The 25,592-nt window shown below is 41.3% G+C and overlaps 1 protein-coding gene across 3 annotated transcripts in view; it reads left to right on the forward strand.

Annotated features, from left to right (window-relative positions):
• The first annotated feature begins 2,310 nt into the window (after window positions 1–2,310).
• The window catches only part of LOC108887585 (collagen alpha-1(XIV) chain), a 157,365-nt gene continuing 134,083 nt past the window's right edge, over window positions 2,311–25,592 (forward strand). For 2 of the 3 annotated variants that reach the window (XM_018683034.2, XM_018683037.2), the window contains exons 1-6: window positions 2,311–2,439; window positions 2,931–3,045; window positions 4,651–4,765; window positions 10,716–10,832; window positions 16,995–17,138; window positions 17,488–17,571. In XM_018683034.2, the coding sequence (XP_018538550.1) occupies window positions 4,684–4,765; window positions 10,716–10,832; window positions 16,995–17,138; window positions 17,488–17,571 (427 nt within the window). In that variant the 5' untranslated portion in view covers window positions 2,311–2,439; window positions 2,931–3,045; window positions 4,651–4,683. The remainder of the gene's footprint in view (window positions 2,440–2,930; window positions 3,046–4,650; window positions 4,766–10,715; window positions 10,833–16,994; window positions 17,139–17,487; window positions 17,572–25,592) is intronic. The other variant, XM_018683038.2, reaches the window with a different exon arrangement.

The raw sequence follows: 25,592 nt of genomic DNA on the forward strand, positions 1-25,592 counted from the left end.
ATGTTCCTGTACGTGCTGATTTATTCACACGACAAACAGAAGAGTTCAGAGAAATGGTTCAGACAGCTTCGTTGCTAAAAAGATCAAATTATGTTTTTTTTTGTAAATCCTGTGTGATCTGTAGATTATTCTCATAAAACACAGAATGATTCTGTTCTCATGGAGAGAGATAGATCCCTGTCATCTCAGCTTTTTCATTCTGCTTTGTACAACCTCTTTCCTCTGTGGGTGTATCAGTCACTGTTTTCCATTCAGTCCCAATCAATGCATGTTGTGTGGCTGTACCTGTGACTCTGCAGGTGAACAGGGTCATATTTTCAGTTCTGGCAGGAGCAGAAATACATTTTGAGTGCATTTGAATTTTCTGCTTCACTCAGTTCATTTGTGGCTGCCCACAGCCTCTCATTCTCTGTCGCATAATCAAGCCTCAGCTCTTTGGTTTATCAGTATGGGAGAAGAGACTGTGTTTTTATTCAGAAGAGGAGGGTTTGCTCACAGAACATTATGTCCACCATCAGACACGGTACAAGAAATTAGTCAATAATTCCAAAAGTGCAGTTAATTTTCCCTTTTCAAAAACAGCAAACCTATTTTGTGAGAGATGAGTCATAACTTTAAATAGAGCTCATAATTGCTGCTGCAAGGTGTTTATTTATTTTAGCACCCAGGTTTAAATTATGTTGTTTTACCAGTGTTTTTAATTCTTCATTTTTCACCATGAAACACTTTGTCATTCTGCTTTTGAGAGTGGTTATAATCCTCCACCAACATCATTATCATCATCAACCTTTGAACCGAGCTCACTGTATTCAGAAAATGACTCATTTACAGTTTGTCTGACATTAAAATTCAGTATAGTTTCATGCTACTGTAACAGTAATGTCAGTACAGTTTGACTTAATCAATATAATGACTTGTCAGGGTTAAACGAGCACAGAACTGCATCAAAATACAGTTTGGATGTTGAAGAAAACTCAAGGTGACAAACTGTTTACTCAAGCTGCAAATTGAAAGCCATGAAACTCAAAGTCTGAAGGGAACACACACAGAATTTTACTGTTAAATATTCATGATTATGATAATGCAGGAGGCTTCAGAGACCTGTGATTCCAGTGTTGGTGAAAGGCTACATGGTCAGCACACAAACCCATAATAACTGAGCTACAGAGAAGCTGAGCGTCTCACCTTCAGCAGACAGAGGCCCATTATTCATTCAAGGATCTGTGCTATCTCAAAGACAGGACATCCAAAGCTGAAAACATGGCAGTCTTAGTGTTATTCATTTATTTTTGCTGCAGGTGCAAACAGAGCAAAATCCTATGAAATTATGTCTCTAAAAAGCTGCTGTTGTGTTTTTGTCGATCGTGGTCTTGTCTAACTTTCCCATGAACTTGAAGGAAGGTTGTCATTCTGACAATTAAATGTTACAAGAGTGTTTCCATTTCTCTCCCATGATCCTCACTCTCAGTTTTTACATGGAGCCACCTGCCCCAGAACATTAAGAGGCATATTAACTGGGGACTCATGCAGCACATAGCCAGGGGTCACAGAAATACACATTTTGTCCCCGCAGCCGCTCAACCTGTCTGAAGCTAAAAAGCATTTTTCTGCTGCCTCGCCTCACATTAAACGAGGTAAAAGGAATGAATAGCTGCAGGGCTGGAGGGTGAATGAAGCGGGAAACACCCATCAGCCCACTGCAAGTCTCAACTCAGAGCTACCAGCAGCGTTAAGCTCGCCGGAGACTGCAACAGAGAGATGGGAAGTGAGGCAATGCTGCCTTCAAAATAAAATAGAGAGCTGTTGAATTAATGCACTGTACAGATGCAAGGTCAGATTTGCTTCACGGTTTAAACTGAAGAGAAAATTAGAGCAATATACACCTTAAATGATGAATTTAATAAACGCCCAGGAAATAAAAGGTAGTGAATACAGACAGGTTCAGGTGTGTGTCTAAAGGTGCTTTTGTGTACAAAACTGATCCAAAATGGCGTAGATGGGGTTGTTCAGTTTTCACTCACAGTAAATAATTTATTTCATCAGATGATCTCTGTCAGAACTACTGCAAAATCCAGAAAAATAAAAAACGTTTTTGCGTTCATCCACTGAACTTTTAAATGTCCCCCACCTTTTATTTTAATTAATGCCATCTTGTATTTTTCTGCAAACAGTGCCCTTCCACCTCTCCTGTCCCCACACCTGTCCTGTCCAGGTAGCGTTTCTCCAGTGCCACCTGCTTTCAACTGATTCCGTTCCTACCACGAGGAAGGATCTGATTGGCTGAGTGAAGCCCCCCCTCCCAGTGGGTGGGGCTAAACACGGTTACCATGCAGCCGTTAATTGTAGCCGGAAATTATTTTGTTTGTTTTGTTGAAAATAGTAAACGGTCGCTTCCTTTTTTATTTTTCTGTCCACCATGAAGACAGTTATGATGCGAAGGTCAGACGGCATTTTGCTTCCGTAGGTAGCCACAAGCTAGGCTGGTGTCATAAAAACCTGCAGCTAACTCAAAAGTTTGTTTAAGCTAATGTTAGCTAAAGAGCGTTAGCTTACTCTCTACAAGCTAGCAAGATGTTTTCTTTCCCAACGGAGAAGATAAGATGTTTGTAGTGTAGTACGGTTGTTAATGTCAGACGTCGGTACCAACAGTAACAGTTTTTAATGTGTCTCCGGTCTCAGGTTAAGTGTTTGTAGGGTTTCACCACGCTTCAAATGGGTATAACCCACTGCTAGTAGACTACTGCTGCTATTAGCATCAATATCTCGGATAAGAACAGAAGGAGGACGTGTTCAAACATGGTCACATTTTCTTTACGGACACTGATTTGGACGTAAATCATAAATTGTTGTAGTCAGCAGGGATTTTATTTTGAAATCTTTGACCGGTAGTCTGGCGCATCATCGTGTGTAACCTGTCTGGTGGTCGACAGAGGGAGCGGGGAGTTGGTGAACAGAGTGGATCAGAGACGCTTTGAGGACTAGAGAGCTTCTCACACAGCTGTCCGGAGGAGAGTCACGGAGCCTGGAAACATATGATCTGAGAAGGTAGAGCTGCTCTTTACTCACACACTGCGCACATCTGTTAAACCAGCTTTTACACCCGCGGACCTTTTCTCTCCACGTTCACACCGACTCCTGCGCGTGGTTGTGCGGCTGATGGCGCAACGTGCAGAAACTCACCTGTGCTCTTTTCAATTAAGGAAAACTTCCGCTGCTGTTATTTACTGTAAACAAAAAGTTGCTCTGGGCTGATGTAATATGTATATTCTTTTTCTCAGCATTCCTTGCGTGAGCAACAACCGATGCTTATTACTGTATGTACAGTACCTGTGAGTGATTGATCCGGTAGATGCAAAGACAAAACCCTCAGAGGATCATTTTTGTGATGCCGTAATGCGAGTTAGACGCATGCAGCACGTTCACAACAGGACTCTAAACTATATAGAAGCTGATACTCTAAAAGTTCATTTTTAAAATTAGACATTAAATAACCAGGTGTTTCAGTGTCGCCATAAACTTGCTTCCCTGAAGACAGTCTTGCTGTAAGTCCCTGAGGGAATATTTCACAGATATTACAGTGATATATTACAGAGCTATAATCCTAACCCTGTGTTTTATCACTATAAGCATTCTTGTCTTAATACTGAAGTGGTGAAAATGCCAAGTTATAACACTCAGTCATGGTAAATTATTGAAAATTGCTAGAATTTAAAAGTTGGCTGCAGCACTAATTGGAAAAGAAGGTGGGTTATGTTTCTAAACCTGATAGGGACAGAGTCTTTTCTGACACACTATGTGAAGGTGCTCTAATGCTCATGCAGTTGCCTCCAATTATTAAAGAAAAAAATATATCTTCAGTCTTTATTAATATGACAGCTGTTTTATGTGCTGCTTCTTCAGCCTCCTGCAGGGAGTAACGCGCTCTGTGTTCGATGCAGCATGGAGGTGTATCCGACAGTGATAATACTCTTTATTCACTGACTGATGTGTTTATAGTCAGAGTGTCATTATAATATTATACCTAATTCTGCATACAAGGGAAGGACTTGCAGTAGCAAAAGAGAGGTTAATCCATATAGAACTGTAAACCAATGGAACACCAGTTAGGAGGTAATTTGATGGGAGGGGCAGGGGGTGGTCAGCAAATCCTTAGTGTAAGTGTCAATCTATACATCATCAGAGATGAATGTCTATTCATATCTCCATTCATTTTTACAAATCCATATCTGCACAGTTAATGAGAGCACAAGCCTTTTAGCCTGTATTAAACATTTATGGAATTGATTTAAGTTAGCTCAGATCTGAGCGCTGCAAGATAATCTAGGATAACATGCTTTGAAAATGCCACATGGAGATTTTAAATCTTCTCCCCCGTTGTTTAAATCCTTTCTTCTTCTCTCTCTCTCTGCCTCATCCCTTTTGTTTGCTACTCTTGTCTTCCTCTGTTTTCCATCTTCTCTTGCATCCCTGCTCCTCCTCACTCTCCCTCCTCCTCCTCCTCCTCCTCACCACGGTTCCCTCACCTGTCTTTCTCTCCCATCCTCTTTCTTTCACCATCCTCTCGCCTACTCCTCCTCTCCATTTTTTTTTGCCTCTCCTCTCTGACTTTTCTCATCGCTCTCTCCTCTTCCTCTCTCCTCTCCTGCACAGGTGTGTCGTGTCCTCCTGTCTGCTGGTATCAGGATGCAGTTCTCAGTCAGACTGAGTCTCTGCCTGCTGGGCTTTGTTTTCGTCTCTCTGTTCCCTCAGCCAGCGCGGGGCCAAGGTAAGTACCTCTACAAGCCTGTTGTCCACTCAAGGGCCAACAGGGTCACCAAGGCCAATAGGGGGGTTTACCACACCGCCACACCGGACCAAACATGGCGAAGATGGGCTTTTTACAAAATGGCCACCATGATGTTCCCTAATGATAGCCCACAGGGGAAGCTTTCAAACCCAGTGCTAAATTGTTAGGACTATGTAGAGGGAGAAGCAGGGTTGGCCATCCTACACAGATAACTGGGATTTTCATTATCAGGCTCTGAAAGACTTTATAACAGATGGTGCCAGTTGGGAAATACCAAGAATTTCCACCTTTCCAAACAGGACCAGTAGTTTCCTCATCAAAGTCCAGCGTTTTGTAGTTGTTGCCATCATGAGGTTTTCTACAACACAGCCCTCGACTTTGATGCCAAACAAGACTTAGACCACAAAGACAAACATGGCTTCCCAGGGCCTCCCGTCACGCTGCTAAGGAGGGTTTTCCATTTTCAGAGCCAAACAAGATGATAAGCAGCCAAGTTTTCTTCATTTACTAGAAAAAAGATTGGATTGTTAGGATGATTGTGCCACGTGGTTCACCACCTATCTGCTTTCAGTATTGTGGTGAAGATTAATGACTGACTTGGTAAACCTCAGTGTGGCCCTGTTGTGGAAACGCAGGCATCATTTTGGCCCATCCTTCTGTCTTGCAGGTTCAATTCTTAATTTCACTGTTGCAAATTTGATGTGCAGCTTTGCTCCAAAGAAACTGACGTTTGTTTTATATTTAATGTGTCCTTGTAATGTGCATTTACCCACGTGTCTGTCTCAAAGGGAAAAGCCTTGAAACCAAAATCATATTGAGAAAGTGTGTTTTCCTGTGGCTTATTCTGTCTATTTATTTATTTATTTGTGGTAATGGTCAAAGACTATGATAATGACAGATTTATGTGTAACTGATGTGAGATCTCCATCAGTCTTCTAATTTTGCGTCAGGCAGTTTTTGATAAACTTCTCTTTTGCTCTCATACATCTGTTAGGTTCAGAGCTCTTATTGTAATCATGTTTTCTCCCTTTTCCTCTGTTGTCAAACCATGCACTGACATTGTCTCTCACCCTATTTAACTCATTTAACTTATTCAGCAATTAACCCACACCCTCTTTGATTACCTCATTAACAGAGAGAGATGAGCCTCCTTAACATCATTATCGACCTTAACAATCTTAAACTCTCCTTGTTACCAAGTAGACCTTCTCTCTAGGAATGCAAATGATGGATTGATATTCATGATGAGTCTTAAATTAGCCGTGGTGAGTCAGTTTTTCCCTTTTTATACAGAAGACCTTACCATGAACTGTAAGATGAGGTTTTGTATCTGTTTTCAGTCTTAATGTGTTAGGTGTCGACACACTAAAAGACTGGTGTTTTCCCTTGAGTAAGTTAGATACTTACGCTGCACCCAAACACATTTTGCATCAGCCAAATTTCAAAGCTTTTTGGCAGCATTGAACCTGAGACAGGACTAGACCTGCTCAGTGCTGCTGTCTAAAGCCAAAGTCGGCTGACATCGTTCCATAACCATAAAACCAGTACGTGTGCTGATGCTGTGCCGTACCATGATAACAGATCAGGGGTTTGAAAGGTCAGCATGAAAGCTAATTAGCCAACCTGGACAACGATACCATAAATTGCTTTCAGGCAGTGAGGGGTTACCTCTGGCCAGCAGCAGGGTACAAACCTGCTGCAGCTGCTATACTGGAAATGTCTGAGATTACCCACTTTTTACCATACTCTGCATTTTACTACAAGCACTTGCTCTTATCCCAGTGAGTAAAATTGTGAATCGAGTCAAAGCTTAACAGAGAGGCACAGTTTGAATCAATGTATTTTCTGCAACCTCAACCAGCCAAGCAAAGGTAAAACTTGACACTTGTGTAACAGAATAACTCTGTCACAGTAAGGACACTTGCTAGTTTTTTGGCCAGAGCACAAGTAAACTGAAAGCAGCCACAGCATTCCTTGGTGAAGAGGCCATAGTGTGCTAGCCTCGGCTACAGCAGTGACCCAGGAAGAGCTGAGGAGTTATGGTCAGCTTGGAGAGCTTCCACTGCAAAACTCCTCAGCTCTGTGGCTCTCTGTGAGTTTCAGAGGAATCAGATGAAAAGTTGGACCACATGTTGATATATGAGCACAAACATTTGCCAACAACAATCTAGAAATGTGAAACAAAGAAGTGTTCTTCCTTAATTTGGCATTTATCCTCTCTGTTTACCAGGTTTCCGTGTGGCACATAGAGAAACAAGTTAGGACTGTTATTAAGTAATTACTTAGCCATGTCTTAAATTACTCTCCAAACACACACCTGTCATGAAATCCATATTTAAAAGGTGAAAGGTCAGTGAATGACTTCAGTGGCTCAGCTCAGAGCCTGCAGAAATAATGGACGAAGTATTTGTAGGTTTCTGTACCTGAAGGAGAAGCAGGCGAGGGGAATGTGGTCACATGTCAGTTGTTCAGTGGAACCTTTTCTAGGTCAGCGATAATACGTTTTATGTCAGACAGCTTCTGAAATTCCAGTGAATATATGAGGTCAGAAGATGAAATTGTTGGTGTATGAAATAGAAGGATAACTGGATCACCGAATCATGTCAGAACTTGACATGTAGAGGGTAAATGTGTGTTTGATTCCCTTTATTTACTATCCCCCATCACCTGGAACTCTGAAAGCTTTTGCTCCAGTTTGCTCTGTGAGGACAGTTCCTTCTATTTGTTTTGTGTAACAAAGCAATGAAACAGTTTTCCCTACAAATCTGACCCATTGGTGTCAGACAGGGAGGGAAAAATACTGTGTGCAGTGCAGCAATTCCACTGATCTGTAAAACTGAATATGATAATGATTTATTGATGCTGAAAAGCTCTATAAGATGGTCTGCTTTTGGCAACAACAACATGGTACTTGGAGTGTTTTATAAAGACACATTTACAAAGTAAAAGTGACTTTGAGTTGGGAAAACTTTCCATCACAGCTTTATAGCTCCTTTCAAAGCTTCCTGCTTGCAGGTGAGAGTTTTCTACACTCAGCTCAGCACCGTCCCTTCGTAACGTTGCTCCAATTCTGCCTCTCTCGCTGATAATTTAAAATGCTTTCAAAACTTTGCGCGACTGACTTGTTGCTCAACTCCCGGTGGGTGTGACGGACACCTCTCCAATCTTCTGCAGCCGTCGGCTCTGCTGTTTGCACAAGACTCACCATGAAAAATAGATGAGAATTAAGTTCCATTCTCTACAGGTGAGGCCTTTTGTCTTCACCAGGCTGTTTGCTCAGCATCCAATACTTGTCTCTGCGTGAGAATACAATCTCACAGAGAAGATCCACAGCTTTCTGTGAGTGAGTGTGTGTCTGTGAGTGTGTGAATGGCTGCAAAGGAACAGACAGGTTTCTTCAGAGACTTGAGAAAAAAAACAACCAACAAAGCTACACGGTGCACAGAGATTTTTATTTGCACTCCCCAAGAATACACTTGCTTCCAGTCGTGGGCAAACGTAAATAATTAATGCATACACATGAACATACGGATGCACTCACACGGGTATGCACAACACATGCAAACACACAATCAGTGCATTTCAACTAAGAGAAAGGTGCGAAACCTGCGTCTCGAATCATTTGGGATTTGAGCAGCTCTCTCCAGATGAGAGAATGTCCTTTGTTTCCGAGACAGAGAGCTAAACCCTGAGCCGAAATCCCATGCAGCCCTCATTCTCATCCCCAGGTTGGTGAGATAATTGGTACAGTATTCCTTATGTGTGTTTGTATATAAATATATTTGCCTGCTGTTGAATGCGCCGGCTTCACATTCTCTCCATTGAAATCAGGATTATCCTTCCTGTGCTGAACTCAAGTTTCTTTGCATACCTACATGAGTAGTTATTTACAGATAATGACTTGCATAAAGAGGCGATTCACCCAAAATACTGCAGAGGTGTTTGGTGGTAAGTCTTATCAGCTTGACTAAATCCTGTATTGTGGAGAAAGAGGCAGGGAAGAGGCTAAATCTGTTCTGAAAAGTGGAACAAAACAGACACTTTCTCCCTCTCTCATTTTCAACAAAACTGTCAGTTTACATTAGAAAAAAACAAATCTGTTGTTATGTTGTTATTACCATGTGTCATATGAAGAGACAACATGCACGCATTTTGTCTCAAATATACACACAGCAATAAAAAATCTTTCTGAAAAATGCAGTTTATTATGTTTTTCTCATTTTTTTGTTTTGGGTGAATCATCCCTTTAAGCCTCTTGTTTATTGAGCTCCAGAGCATCAGAGCTCTACCAAGCGTCAGTCACAGTGTAGGTATTTAAAGAAGTCGGCGGCAGCAGATGGCTCACCTCATAACGAGGACACAAACACACACGTTTGTGGGTTTTACATTTTATTTTATTTTCCCCCTGGCTTTTCTTTTTTTGTCACAGTTAACCAAATTAGATTTGGAATGCTTCTAGATACGATTTATTATCTGGGATTTGGCTCTGTCGGTGTGAAAATGATGGGGTGTTGTGGTTGTTGACCCTGGAAATGTGGTTTTTGGCATTGCAGTGCTTTACAATGGCTTCAGTCCAGTGTTTTAACTTGTGTCTTTATGTGAAAACACAACAACACTGCACAGCAGCTTTGTGAAATATGATCATGCTCTTGAGTACTTGAACAAAAGTTGCACACACACAGCGTTGTTGACTTTTCTGAGGGTTTATACACAGGTCGAGGCCATTGTAAAGTGTATTTGGATATTCAGCCTGATAGTCAGTCTGTGTTGTACATCTAAACACTCCTGCTGAGGACAGGAGAGGAATAGTGTACACATGCTATTCCAGCGCCTTTCCCTTTGGTGTCCTTTGTTCTCTCTCACCTTGCAGTTAAAAGGGAGTCACATTCACTCCTTTTCCTCATCCTCTTCTTACCCCGAACGACAATTTCAAAGCACAAATGCAGAAAGAAAAGAAATGAAAGAAAATGAGATCAGGACAGGAGGGGATGAGATATGTAGAGAACAACATAGGGACAGATGAGGAGACAGAGATGGAGAGGGTGGCAGGGTTACAGAGAGAAAAGTGGGGGGTAGGCCTCTAGGCGGCTAACAGGGCCAACAACTAATCAGGATGAGAGGCAGGGGCGTTGCTTTGATGCCGACGACGGTAAGTGGAACACAGAAGACGACCTGTCGTATACTCACAGAGACGAGCACGGTGCAGGCTCGTCAGCAGACGAGGAGGATGAGGAAGAGAAGGAGAATGGGACTTTGCTTTTTAATGTGACATCTGTGCAAGCTAATCTTTCTGATGTGTATCCTCCCGCTTGGATGAGATGCAATTTATCCTTCTTTATGTTTTTCTCCTTTTCTAACCGTTTAAAGACACAGATGGAGCGACTGCCTCTACGCCGCCATAACTCTGGAGGGAGTTCAGTCTAACTTAACTCAGTCACAGTTGTGTTTTGTGCTTAGCAGATGAACGATCACAAACAGAAGGAGAGCAGATTCTATGAAACCTGCATTTTTTTCCTGAGCAGTGATGCTTTATGTGAAAGATAAACAAACATTTTGTCAATTTGAAGCACAGTATTTGACAGTTTGACACAACATATGGTTGGACGAATGAATCACAAGTCGAAAAACTCACAACTCTGTTAAAAATGTTGAACCCTTCAATCAAAATTCTAAAATCAAGTAGTTTGATCTTTTTATTATCACCCACAGACTGAACAAAATTGAACTCAATCCAGTGTTATGGATGTAATCCACTAATATGCATTAATGATGATGGCAGTTTTTCTAATATTAAGATAAATATGTTGGAAATATGGATGGTGCATGACAGGGATCTTATATTCATTCATATATCATTCATATATTTACAGTATGTTTCAAACCGACAGTTATTGTGTAAAGCTGGTTATTTTCTTGTGTCTCTGTCCAGTTTCATCGCCGCGAAGATTTCGTGCCAAAGTCCTGAGCCCCACCAAACTGCAAGTGTTGTGGAAAGAGCCAAAGGGAGAGTTTGAAAGCTACAAAGTCATTTACACCACACGACCAGGTGAGAACCAGCGTTGACTGAAATAACCTTAAAATAAAACAGAAATGTTGTTTTACTGAAACTTTAATCACCTTTTAATCTCCTCAGAGATTAAAAGATAAATCAAGTTTCCTTTCATCACTGACACCTTTACATTTAAGACAGAAAGGCGACAGGCACTGTTTTCTCTCCAGGCTGCTTTTTTAGTGAGATTTAGTTGTAATTTGATGAGCTGATCTCCTCCAGCGTGAGGATGTGTTAAGATTTTAATCAAGATCCAGATGTGAGACTTCTGGTTCTTTAGCAGTGAGCATTTTGCAAAAGAATGTGATGTGACCTTACAGCACACTTTTACCTGGTCTGCCCGAAATAAGGAGAATTCAGTATCAATATTTTTGGAGTTTGGGGAGTGTGAGCGACATGTTTGTGTAGTGAATCGACAATAGACTTGTAACTTGTTTGTAATAAACAAACTGCAAAAGATCCAAAGACCAGAAAATGAACTCAGCTGTTCTGTTCGGTGTCGGTGGAGGTTTGGTCTCTGCAGGAATCTTCTAGTTTAAACTTGATTTATCCAGGAAAGTTTAAAAAGGAATTCACACTCTTCTCCTGTACAGTCCTGCCTGGTGTTCACACAGTTACCCACATTCACACCTGGAAGCTGAGCTGGACAACCTTTGTGATGGATTGATTGTCTTGAGCTTTGCTCAAGGGCTCCTCAGCAGTAATTGTTGCAGGATGATGCATCTGTACTTATGGTTAAAAACTGCACCAATGTTGCTTGGTTTTGTAGAATGACAGGATGCACGCTAATACTGTTACTGTCTGATCGCACATCACACTAATATTACATTTGTCTTGGTGGAACAAGAATTCCTGTTATGCACAGGGGAACGCTGTAGTTGAACCTTTTCCCCTGAGGGAGAACAAATCAACCTTTTTATGTGGTTTCCACCTGCATGTTGGTCCATAATTCACTCTGAAGAGAAGGAGACACGTAACCACTCACAGGATCTGATATAACTGATACCAGGGCTGTTCAGGTGCCCACTCTGCAAATCTGTGGCTGATCGCAGCAGACACCTTTGGATTTATTGACGAATGCTTCAGCAAGTTTGTTTACCACAACTTTGTGAAAATACTTTAGACTCAGCATGTCACTGTGGAGCTCAGCCTGGGTCGAGAGTGTTGTTAACGGGCATGGAAGTTATTTTGTGTGTGACCGGATCCAGCTCAGGTTTTAAAGTTCCAAAATGATTATTAAATTGAATCTGAACTCAAACCTTAGGAATTATTCGAAGGGCGTGAAGACATAGTAAGCTGACAATGGGGTGTAAACTGACACCACACCTTCTTGTGGGCTTTCGCCATCACTGTCACACTCAATGACAATACAGAGGGTTTAATGTAGCAGCTACATAGAAACTGGCTTTATGTGGTTGGACCTATTGTTCTCTTTGTCTCGATTCTTCACCTGGAGACATCATGCCGGTTTTATTGCTCTTACACTCTGAAGACATTAATCCTCAGTCACAGATTGACAGTAATCATAGTTATAAAGTGAACATATACAGTATACAGTTCATAAGCTGCTCTGTGATTATAATCATGAAGGGGTATTACTCAGTTTGAAAAATGTAGCCAAGTTTTTTTATTGGAGGAGGTGAAAACAGGTGCGCTGCAGACATTTTTACTGTTCGTGGATATGATGCAAAGCCACAAGCTTTCATTTTGTGTTGGATTATCAGATCAGTTTATAAAATACATCACGTCCCTGGATATTGGAAGTAAACACAACATTGTAGATGTAGAGGTCAGTCAGTTAGTTTTGGGCTCGGGTGCGTCGCTTTGTCATTAACTCAAATGGGTGGAAATATTTCAATCAATATTGAATTACTCTCAGTTGGGAACTATTTTGAAAGACATAAAAATTAGGCTTCATTAGATAACAGCTGTAGAAAGCTGTGGATGCTGTAAATGTTTTTAGTGTTGGTGCAGGATGTTCCACCATCAAGTTTTCAATATTAAAGCGTTCAATGAGCTGTGACAGATGTTCATTCATCCATTTTTGTTTTATTTATCTAAAAATCACTGGATTCAAAGCCTGTGTGGTCTAATTTAACACTGCTCTGTTTCACTTCACAGTACTGACAAGCACATGGCAACACCTCATGATTTAGGTTCATTTTAGGTGATGCTCATTTGCATGTAGAAGTTAAAATAGGGAAAAAAGAGAAAAAATGGATAAGAAAAATGTTGCTGTGTGTGTGTGTGTGTGTGTGTGTGCAGAAGGGTGTGTTGTTAAGGAATGCCAGGTTTCTCTTGCAGTCGGAGAAAACAAATACACAGGCATGAACTGCTGTCAAAACACATTTGTGAGTGTTTTATTGTTATGATAAAATGGTTCAAACATTCAGTTTGTAATCAGCATGTCAGTTTAATTTGTAGTAATACTGTAGATTTGAATGGCTGTACAGACCACACAGACAGCGGGTTTTTTCCTCTCATTTCTTCTCTGTTATCTGGTTATTTTTCCCACCAAAGAAAACCTCAGATTGCAAAGAAATTTTTTACCACTGTGGGAAAAGGTGCAGATGCATGTGCTGCTGTAAAAACTGTTAAGAATCAGATTTCTACGACAGTTAAAGAGATTCTCAGAGTGAGGTGTGACCGCCAATAAGAGTCCTTCAGCTGCTTTTTAGAGACAGAATAAATTTCACTTTACACAGAACTGGAGCAGTGTAACAAAGTCTCATTAATAGGTTACTAAGTCAGTAGGGAAGAAGTAGTTAAATTGTCCCCAGTGTTAGTGTTTCTGTCTGCAGATACAGTAGTTTTCCAGTTCCATACTTAATCACAGTTGATGGGCAGAGGGACAGCAGTGGCTACTTGTCAAAAGACTGTAATAGAGGGACAGGCTTGGTGGTTTCACCGCCTTTTTTTTCACACTGCTGGATACGCAGGTCTGTTGTGGCCTGAAGTTTGAAGGTGAAGTCAACCTCTACTACTAGTGCTGCTGTCAGCCAGTGGTGGAGTGAACCTGTAGCTTCTGGGGTGGCGTGGCTTTCTGTTTGATCACAGTAATGGAGAAAATGTCAGATAAGATGTAGTAAGCGCAGCCAGCCATCCCCTGACACTGTGAGGCAGAGTTGGATGGATGGAGGGAATGACACAGGAATATGAAAAGGGAAACATTAGAGGACAAGATGAAGGACAGAGCTAGAGAGGCATAGATAGAGTAAATGGAAAGACGGATGTTGGATATAGATAAATAAAAGGTAAATCCAGGGGGAGTGGCAGATTTAGACAAAATCTTTTCATCTGCTGCTCCTGTCAAAGAGAAAACATGTTGCTCTGATTTCATTCTCTGGTCATGTTCTGGCTAAGCTGAAGGTTTGCCTCAGCATTGGACATGAATTGAATGCATTTACATGATAATGTGTAAATGCAGGGACTTTCCTCTGACCACTGGAGAGTGTTTGTCTTTTGTCACATGATGCATATACTTCTCAGCCTCACATATATAGGAAAGCCTTACTTTCTTTTTCATATTCTTAGAGATATTCAAATGGGCTTGACATTTTCACCAAAGGACGATGGCCTCATTTCTGAGACGTGCCCACACAGCTCACTTTGCAACATGTTGCCTTTGGGTAGGGCTTAGTTTTGAAGAAAAGGAGAAAAAAAATCTTATTTAAAAAGTAAGTGGAAGTGCAGGGCTGGCTGTGCCTTCTGGGCCGAGTGAGGGAGGTGAATGACGGGGATGATCATCTTCTCGCTGTAGGCTGCTGGTACCAGTGTGAGAGTAATGAAGGTGGAAAAGCAGTGACGGAGCGGTAGTTAATTTCCGTAAACAGCGGGGAGTTTTTGTAGCGCTCAGCTGGATTTCCTGGTTGAAGTCGAGACATGACTCGTACTCTGTCATAGTTTGAAACGGATACAGACAGATGCATCGTACAGATCATGTACACTCAAGCTTTTAATTCCAGACTTTACTTTTTGTCAGAAGAGTCTAAGGAACTTGTTTCTGCTTAAAAATTGTCATAGTATGTTGGTTTTTGTTCTGCCAGTCATTTTGTAGGAGCAGATGGTGGAAATTAAATTTTTGCATCAGTCATGTTTACATGAAGGAGCAGGCTTTGATTGCTGACAGTTTAAGAAGATTTATTGATCCCAACTGGAACATTTGTTGTGCTGCAGCAGCAACAGCAAAAAACTGAGCAGAAGGCAAAATGACAAATTGAATTTAATCACACAAAAAAGGCTCTCATCAAGCTCTTAAACTAATGTGCAGTTGTCATTTTGATGCTCTCGGATTTATCAGTCAATATCTGTGGACATGATGGATTCTCTCAAAGCCAAAAAATACACCCGTGCTCTTCTCAGTCAGTCTGTAAACTGCTGACTTGTGCCAAACTGTCAGCAAAGCACATTATCTGGCAGCATTAGATGCTGAATATATATATTTTTTATTTGATTTATTTTTTTATTGATACTCCTTATTACTTTTTCGTTCATATTATTCGCTTATATCTTTTACTGTTTGCTCTTATTTGTTTTCTTTCTGCTCTTTGCTGATGTGATGAGCTGTTTTCACCCCAGGCATTAATAAAGTTCATCTTTGCTCTCCTCAGTCTTTGATGCCACAGAGCTTCTCACAGGTCATTTTCTTTTCTGGGCAGTTTGAGTGAGCTTGTCACTTTCGGATGCAGCTGATGACATTTTTCACATATTTGGAAATACTCTGAATTATTAGAGAAGGCATGGAGGTGTGTAGCATGTGCATACGGTTCACATGTATAATTATAGTGTTGTATGATGGTTTGAAAGGCTGTTCATTAACTGAAGGGTCATGAATGGTGTTCAGTAGCCGTTTGCTCTGCTGTAGAGCCCTGACTGACTGAAATATCTAGAATCCAGTAAAGGATTATTTGGCATTTAGAAAATCCACTGGCATGAGTTTCAGTTTCAGTGATGCCTCCACACAGTCAGAGAAAGTAAAAGTTGGCGTCTTGGTCTTAGCGTGTTATGAATTCCTACTGAACCGCGGAGTGTCTCTCCTGCCAGGCTGCTGACGGTGCCATCAGTCAAACACCAGAGCTGAGAGTATCAGAGCGGCCAACAGAAACGAGTCACACTGCCCGGCTTCTCGCTGTCCGGTGTCACTCTGCCCTCTCTACTTCCATCACAGTTTGTCTTGTGGTTTGGTCATTTTAAAGCAAGACTTGTTGTAAAGTTTGCAGCCTGCCACACAAACAAAAAAGTAAAGAATTTTTAGGTTCACAGTTAGATCTGTGTAGAGATCTCTCAGATTAATATTTCCATGAAACACAAGCCTGAAACAGTTGAGCCTCGGTGGGTGGAGGCCTGCGTCTCCTGCAGAGGGATGAGGAGAGTTCAGTCTGCAGGTTTAACTGCTCTGTCAGTCTGTCAGTGATGAAAAAGTTTTGCTGTTGGAGTTTGAAGTTCTTTGCTTGCACTCTGTAGATCTTTATGCTGCTAAAACAGTTGTTGTGAGCGCTGATGTTGAATTTTTGTGAACATAATTACATGGATATTACTGAAGCTGGGTGATCCCTGCGCAGTGATTGTCACATCAGAAAGGATGCCAGACAATGTAAATTATCCTGAAGCAGCTTTTTTAATTGCAAGGAGGAGGTACAATGGAAGTGAAATAAAAGACAATGAAATGTTTGTACTTTGGAATGAATAGTTTTACATATTTCCAGGTGTTAATGCACAAAAATCTGTGTTTATGTCTTTCCAAAGATATTTAAAGCAGAAGCTTGATGTTTGTTATGTGTTTTTATTGCGAGCAGCAGTTCTCCTGAAGACACTCGTCCTTCATTACAGTCAGTTAGCGTTTTTATAAAAACATCAAGTGAAACCAGCTTTTTCTCTGTGTTACTGTGTGCTGTCCATCTTCCTCTCTATGTCTGCATGGTGCTTTATTGATTTGCATATCTGTTATTCTACCCTCTAACTTTAAATGGTCCCAGCGTGTCCTTAGATTGCAGGTGTTGTTTTGTTCCCAGATGATTCTGGTCAGCCTGTGCTGATTGTGATCGCAGCTTTAGACTGACTGACAGAAAGACATGGGTTTGTTTTCCAGCCCTCACTGTGTTTCCTCTAATCTTTACACTTCAGCTACTAAGTGTTTGTTCTTCTCTCACCCCTGAACAGGTGGACAGCAGAAGGTGGTTCAGGTATCGAAGCAGGAAGCAAAACTCCTCATTGAGGACTTTGACCCGTCTAAAGGATACGAATTTAAGATCATTGCAGTCAATAAAGGACGGGAGAGCAAACCTCTTCAGGCCAAACACGAAGGTTAGAGACTTCAAATCATTGAGTGATTTTGAGGGTTGAAACAATGATGTTAGACTGATGCTGAAGACAAGCTCAGCAAAGCAGGGAAGAATCCAAACAGCATCAATAACAGAAATAACAGTATCACGCCTCAGCTCACTGCTGTGGTTTTAGAGGCAGAAATACGTCCACTGCATTGGTTACTGACATCCAGCAACCTGCTGATATGAATTAATGTGTTTCCTTTAGAAATGTATTCATTGTTTGAAATTTATTGATCTGCATCCATCCCAACAGAATTACTGTTTAACTCTCTCCTCTTCCACCCTTCTTTAATGTAGATTTTTGCATTATGTGTTGTTTCTTTCAGCTCAACCATCAGCTGTTGAGACGGTTCAGTCCCAGAGGAGGGAAGACAGCGGTGTCACCAAGGAGAACAACGAGATCTCGGAAGGTAAGCTCCTCGGCAGGGTAACAGGAGGCAAACCAGGTGAACAGAAACACTGAAACGGAAACGACTGATGCATCCATCTGTTGTGAATCTCTGGTCGTCTGGATTCAAGACCTCTCCTGTGTAACAAGAGCAGAAGATGATTTTTTTAGAAGGAGGTTTTCTTTGAAATGCCATCTCAGGAAGACAACCTGTCATTCTTCAAGAGCGACTTTGAAAGGGAAAGTCAGGAACTGTCCTACAACCGAGAACAAGGTTTTTACAAATTTGAGAAGACGGCACCATGGACTCCTCTGTTCTCAGCTGAGGTCTGCAGAATACAGGCGCCTTTTATTTTCATGCTCCAGCACTGACACATGAAGCTCTCTGTTTTAACACCCTAACCTTTTTCAAACTGATATTTCAACCACAAAAAAAGAGGAACTGCACAACAAAAACAGGTAAGTGGAAGCTGAAGAGGCCTCAAGTTGTATCACAAACATTTAGTGCAGGTGAGGGAGTGAGTTCGATTCACCCTGTAAATCAAAGACGGTTTCTTCTCTTCTTTCTACGTTTTTTGGAAACAGAGCCATTTCATTTCATTTCATTTTTTTATGATTACTGTTCTCACAAATCTGAAGGAGGACGAAGGCCTGTGAACGCAATATTCCTGCACTTACACAGCGATTATCGTCAAGCCACATCTGCAGGAAAATGGAGGGAAAGGAAATGAAATGACCCAAAAAAGGGAATTCAGCCTGCAACAATCAGGAAACTAATCGAGAAACAAGCGTGGTAAACAAGTCTATTACAATTTTGAAAGTGATTGTAAGCGTCGCATGCTGAGGCAAACAGCCAGACACTGAAAGGAAAAATCAGGAAACAAGGAAACAACTAGGTAAGCCTGAGTCTGTGTGAATTGTCTCTCATATTGCAAACCACAGGAGCAACAAGCTGCACAGTTATGATTTAGATTCATATGTACCCATAAGAAATTTCTCTGCATTTTGTTTTAATACCATAAAGGTGCTAATGCAGGTTTTCGTGTCATTTCTTGGGTTGTTGTGTTGAAAAGTCTTCCCCATGTTTTGTTCCCCTATGATTGTGTGTAGCGGTGGACAAAACATTGGAAACTCTTCTGAGCAGCAGCCATGATCATGTTCTCATCTGTGTTCCTGTCTGCATCAAAACCAAAAAAGAAGCCAATAAACGTTTTTGTTGAAAAAGTCCTGCAGCATAAGTGCAGGATGTTTACCTCGCTGTGTTTTGTTGACAGAAACCTGATGTTGTGTCGTGTTCCTTTGCAGCTCTTTAAAATGTGATGTGTCCTTTTGTGTGAGTGGAGCTGTGTTTTGAAGTCCTGAAATGGAGGAATGGTGTTAATGATGGTGCAGATGGGACTTCTGGCAGACGGTTAGCCGCCATTTCAAACCCAAATTACAGCTTCTGCCTCAGAAAATCCTCACAATGGGATAAATACTTGACAGTTAAAGTCTTTCTTTTTTTGTACATCTAAATCTACTTATCAGCCCGACTCAATCAGCCTCATTTTATTTATTTTGTTTTTAATTGCTTGTAGTCATGTTTTTATTGCAGCTTTCCTCTTCATGAAATTGTATACTTTGAAAAACTCTTTGCAAAAGAACCTGAGATTTTCCACACTGCAAATCTCATCACTTCCCTTTGCAATTACAGCCAGAATCCTCTAAATGAAGACTGTATTCTTCTCTCAGCAGCAGCAGACCTTACAAGAAGAGGTTAGGTGATTAGGTGAATTTAGTTTTTCCTCCAGATAGCAGGAACTTTACCAACCTGTCATGTTTTCTGCTTCTACCTGACATTACTCTGTGTCTCACCTGTGTTGAGTTAACAATAATTACCTGGGGTTTCATACCATTACCTGTTTTCTCATGTGGCATCTGAGCCACTTGAGATTCGATGAAACCTAATCGCCTTTGTAGGGAAATAGCAGCTGTTTTTTCTTTTTGTGGGTTTTTATGACTCTAATGATATTGACAGTAGAAGTAGAGAGAGACAGGAAATGCAGGGAAACAGAGCAATGACGAAGCGAAAGTCGAACCAGGGACCAGCTGCTCCGGGCATATGTGCCCACACGGTGTGTGCCCTGACCATTCGGCCATCGGGTCGACCCCGCAGTTCAAACTGAAGCAGATTCAAGATGTGTTTCAGTTGTCACAAGGTGTAAGAATGACCCTGGTGATGTTTAGACACAAAACCCTGAAAAAATGTTTCAAGGTGACTTTGATTCTGTGGCTCTAAATTTTCATGCAGTCAAAGGTTCTACATGATTCAGGAGGTTCAGGATCAGGGAACGTGTAGATGCCGATAATAAAGGACCCTTTGAAGCACAGTAAAGTAACAGAATGGAGGACAGCTGCCTCTGTACATCAGCACTTTGCTGCTGTTCGAGATGCACGAGTGATGCCTCTGCAAATGTGACAGATCTGATGTCAGCCATTTCTCTGTGACAACACTTGGGGCTCAGCAGATGTTTTAAAATGGGTGCTAGACTTCACCGGCTGTGTTTTCACTCGATGTGCAAGACGAGTCAGAGCAGAGAGAGTGATGGCAAATTGGAGGGAGGAAGGAAGGCAAGCAGAGAGACTGGAGGGATCTTATCCAAAAGGCTGAGATAATTACAGCTAGGACTTCCATAAAAGTCCTTTTTTCTGACTCATTACTGCTGCTTGGGTGTTGCAAGATTGCTACTCTTCCTCGGTCTTCTTCTGTTTCTTCTTTCTACTTCTGTCAGTTTGTCAGTATAACAGCCTAATAACTTTATTTTTGCTAATGTTTAGCACCACAAACTTAAGCCAAAGCAGCACATGAACTGTCTCCTCTGCAAATAGTACTCTCACCATTTAAAACTGAGACTCAGATCATCGAGCTTCTTATCCTACAAGTTACATTCACACAGATTATCGAAGGGTCTCACTTCTGCTTCTTCCATAATCTCAACTGAAAATATAGATCTAGCTCTTTTCCTCAAGCGGTCTCCTCCAGTTTACCAGAGTTATATATAGAAATCTAAAGAAGTTCAGCAGCAGAAGCTGTCGCTGGAGGAGGGAGGCCATTAGTGGGAGAGTGAGAGTGAGGTCTGACTGGGACCAACATAGTAACAGTTGGCGATGTTTTGTCAAAGATCCCGTGGTGCGCCGTGTTGCGTGGCCTCTGCCTTGGCTCTGGCACCAAGAGTCGCCGTTTGGCCAAAGTGTCTGAAAATGTTCAAAATATTCAGGGGGAGGAAAAGAGAGAAAGCTGGCTGCAGCCATGGACTCAGTTCCAGTCAAAACCACATTCAGTTTGTATTTAACCAAACTGTTGTTTTCGCAGACATGAAGAGCAGCTGACACAGTTAACACAAGTGAATGATTATTACTGATACTGAACGTACAGTGCCAACTAACCATTACTTCACACTTACAGTTAAATGTCAATGAATAAATGAATTAAGGGTTGGCAGAGCCCACAGTGATGTTTGCAAACATTTCTCTTCTAAGCTTTTTATAACACGATATCAACTAAAACTAAAAATGATCTTTTGAGCACTAATTGCATCATAGCTGGCACCATCATCCCTCCATCTATTATCTCTTTGAAGTCTTTGTCTTTTTAGCACAAATTGCAGCATAAATGATCAAAGCTCAGATTCTGATCATCAGTTCTGTTCTGGTGCAGTCACATTCATGACTGTTCTAAACTGTTGTTTCTGAATTTACTCATCGTTCAGTATTTTCTCCTCTGACAGTTAAGAGTAAGAGGCCTGTATTTGTGGAAATAGTTCTATACTGTGTGTGTGTGTGTGTGGAAGTGTGTAAGAGGCGAGAGAAATCAATGAGTCACATCATTTATCTTCCGAGTGAGTGTGTGTGTGTGTGTGAGTAAAATCATTCACATGTACTTCCTGTACGTGCATTTCATTTATAGAGTCAACCACTTGCATTGGTGTTTATGTGTCTGTGGTATTAATATTTGATGTGTGTGTGTGTGTGTGTGTGTGTGTGTGAGTCACCTGCTATTTCTCCAAACTGCTCTAACTGTCCGGAGGCTAAAGGGGACAGATGGGAGGAGAGAGGAGCCAACCAGTGATGAAACGCTTTGCTTTTCTTTAAATATGACTCCACCCCACCACCATCTTCTTTGCTCGTCTTATTGAACAACCCCCCGAACACACACACACTCACACACACACTCCTCTACCACAACTCCACCACCATCATCCCCTCCAGCTCTGTTTTTTCATCAGCTCTCTGCTTTTCTCTCTTGACTGCCGTCTCTGTTTGAACATTTTTTTCTCTCCATCACTTTTTCTCATTATTCTTTTCGATCTTTGGTCTTTTGCCACTGTTTGGCTTGATTTTTTCATCGCTCAGTCTTCCCTTACTTTTTCTCCTCTCTGAAACATTTATGACATAAATATAATACTACAAATATACAGTATATTTACACAGTGAAATGAAAATCTCAGCTAAGTAGGATGACTTCAGGTGGATTTCGTTTCTCCAAAAATGTCCAATTTTCTCCTCCCCGTTTTTCTTTCCTGTCGTTGCCATGATACCTGAACTATAAATTCAACACCAATCTCAAGTTTATTATTTGGAAAGATTCCTTTTTTTAGGATATGAAGACAAACGTTGATACTTAGCTTTAGGTTGGTAGGTTTATTTATCTGTATATCTCTGCTCCACAGGCAGAGTGGATCATATTTCTAGAAGCAGTTCAGGTGACATCCAGCACTTTTTTTTATCAGGCTGTCGTCTTCTACCTGCTCTCATCAGCACTGCACGGATACATGTACGCCTTCTGGAAATCAAGAGAATATAAATTGCTGATCACATTTGTTGAACATTTTTCAATCATAGTATTAAATTCAATTTTACACCCTGTCCTCAAAGGCACATTAAAGATTTCACATATGGTAAGATTAGCTCCTGTCTTCCCTGGTATTCTTTCACTCTCCCTTCTCTTTATTTCTCCCCTAATTTTCGCTCTCAGCCCTGTCTCAGCACCATCTGTGCACCTTCCCTCCACCTCTCTCTGTCTGCCTTTCTGTGCTCATAGCTGACAGTCCGCTCCTTGCCCACACTTGCTGAATACCACAGCTATAGCCTCACAGGCCTGTTCTTGGGCTGCTGCCTCGCTGCTGATCAGCTCTTTAATAGCTGCCTGCCTGCATGGCTGTCAGTCTGAGGGCTTGGCTGCTTGTTTGTCTTCTGGTGCTGTTGTGTTTGTCTGCTTCTCTGCACTCTCGTCTCTGCAGGTCACCCAGATGCTCACAGGGTACAGCTTACATGCTCACAAGGCTGCCAGGCTCTGCACTTTATGCCTTGAAGGAATGAAATCTAAATTTTGATTATTAGATAATGAACCCCTGCAGGATTCAGAGGAGGCTCTGAATCCTCCTCGGTTAGATGACTGTAATGAGCTTGGATTCACAGCAGTGGATTCCAGTGGTGACCCAGTTTTGTGATGTTGTCAGACGGCTCTTGGAGCATAACCCTCTTCTCTTTTGTCCATCCGTGTGTTCCAAATAACTTGTTATTTGCTCATGATTGTCATTTGCGATCAGGCAAAGCAAGAGTAACTGCACATGCAAAGATGTTAGCACTTGGCAACCTCAGTTCTGAGTTCTGATTGAAAGCAGGAGCAGATCCTCTCTGAAAGTAAGCAAGTTCAAATCCAACAAAGAATGGACTTTGTTGAGTTTCTTAAATTATTCGAAGCCTTTAACTTAAATCTGCTCGATTTCAAGATCTTAAAATCAGACTATATGTTTTCTGAAATGTGTGAGGGGAAAATGGAGACATAGACTTTTAAGAAAGTGGCCAGTCGGGTTTCACAATCTTCAGGTTTTGTGTAGTATAGTGTGGACATCTGACCTGCTAACCTTTGTCTCGGGGTGACTCCGTTTACATCGTAACGTTTCTGTGTCGTCCTCAGCTTCCTGCACGGCAGAAAAACTATTTGCTTGTCTAATTCTCTCTCCGTCTGTCCTCCATTGTATGATGGATGTGGAGTGTATTCTGACATGAGAGCGCTATAACTCATCTAATCTCCTGCTTCGCTCTCCGAGCACCCAGGTGGCATCCGCACGTGTCCCTACAGGTCAGCGCATACACCTGTCCTCGTCCCTGTCCTGCTGCGTGCCTGTCTGCTGTAGCTACTGGTTTAGCTTGTTTCCAGTTGACAGAGATGAAGTAAAATAACATCAACAACTCCTACAAATGAGGCTTTATTTTAGTAACCTCTGTGTTTGTTGCTCATGAGGTGAGACAGTTGAATTCATCCACTTTTGGTAACATGGCAACAACGCTGATGCAGGACTAGAACAGAATTGTGACATATGTAATTTGTTTTTGCTGAATGCTAATTTACATACAGACAAGTATCTTTTGTTCCATTTAGACAGATGTTTCCATTCTTCATGTCTTTACAATGTGGGAGGACATTTTTGTATAAATTTCAAGCCTGAACGACGACAGCACAGCCACTTAAAGCCATGTTGTATGTAGTTACAGATGCCTTCTTCAGCAGGGCTCAGCAAAAAAGTTGTTAATTAGTCTCTTTAATTGTGAAATTCTTGGTACTTTCTTCTTTTTCTGTGTGTTTTCTAGTTAGTATCATGCTGTTCTGTTAACAAGTTCACTTTATTTATTTAGAAAACAAATCATCAAAAAGGTCTTAAATGTTTTTTTTCTCCCTGTAATGAACCTGTTTGTGCTTGAAGACACTTTGTAGTGTCTAATAAACGGTGAAGTCAGAGCTGAGGTGAAACATCTGCAGTGGGTGTGATGACACACCACACCTCCCTGTTAACAGCCTGGTCAGGTTTCTGTACCGAGGCAGGAGGCAGAGTTACATCAGCTCCTGTGTGAGGGCAGACATACAACCTGCACCTGATCTCCTCTTATTTGAACACTCACTAACTTCTCAGTACTGTGTGTCACATAAAACACTGTGAGAGATGTTTCATTGTATTGATATTCATTTAATTTCTCTGTGCCTCTGCATACATTAGAAAGACACACATTTGGCATTTTATCACTAAACTAAGAATCAAAAAGACACTTGATATTCTAGACTTTTTCTCTCTGATCAGGTGAAACTAACTGCTCTAAAATGTGTGGAACAGCTAAAGTGTGACGTGCTAATGTTTTTTTAATCTATTGATTTTCAGTGACAGGATATAGAGGATGACGGCGTTATGATCATGTGCAGTATGTGATGATATGATAGAGTATATTGGATTATATTGAGAATATTGCTGTAGTTAAAGAGAGGCTATAGAAAACCAAGCACATGATGGTTTTCAGTGAACAGCAGTTTATTTTGAAAGCACCTTCCTGCTCCTCTCCTATCCAAGACCACAGGCCCTTTTTATTCCCTTATACAACAAATAGTGGAGACTTCACACAAACACACAGGTAGTCTTCACACACAGGCCCAGATAATTTTTATTTTATTGAAGGATGGATAAACAGTGTGGCTCAAGCTAGTTGCCATGGAGGCATTTATTTTGTGAAGGTTTGCTGATGGTTGTTTGGTGTCTGAGTTTTGACTGAAGCATCGTTCTGAAATGGAAAAGATTTGGACATTTATTATATACATATATATAATATATATTTGTGTCAAGAAATGCTCAGTAGTTTGATAAAGTTGTGTCTGACTGGCGGGAAAGTGTCTGTTAAAATCTGACATTTGAACATATCACAGTTAGTTCCTGCTGTGTTTGAACAGCAGTGTAATCGTCTTGTTTTATGTTTTGTCTTTGCTGCACTGGTTGTGTAGCGTTGCAGTTACATGACAGTATACTGAGCTTGGTCTTTATTATAGCACTCCTCCACAAAATAGAGCATGTGTGTCATATCTTACCTGATTGGAATCCAGATGATTCAGGGGCATGGTTCAGTGATCCAGCTGCATTAGTGCACACCGTTGTGTATTTATCTCCGCGCTGTCAGTCTGAGTTACATCACTGTCTTGTTGCTTTAGTCTACTCACCTGTGCACAGAATAGACACTGGA

The sequence above is a fragment of the Lates calcarifer genome, linkage group LG3, assembly GCF_001640805.2.
Source record: "Lates calcarifer isolate ASB-BC8 linkage group LG3, TLL_Latcal_v3, whole genome shotgun sequence".
In the NCBI taxonomy this organism is placed as follows: domain Eukaryota; kingdom Metazoa; phylum Chordata; class Actinopteri; family Centropomidae; genus Lates; species Lates calcarifer.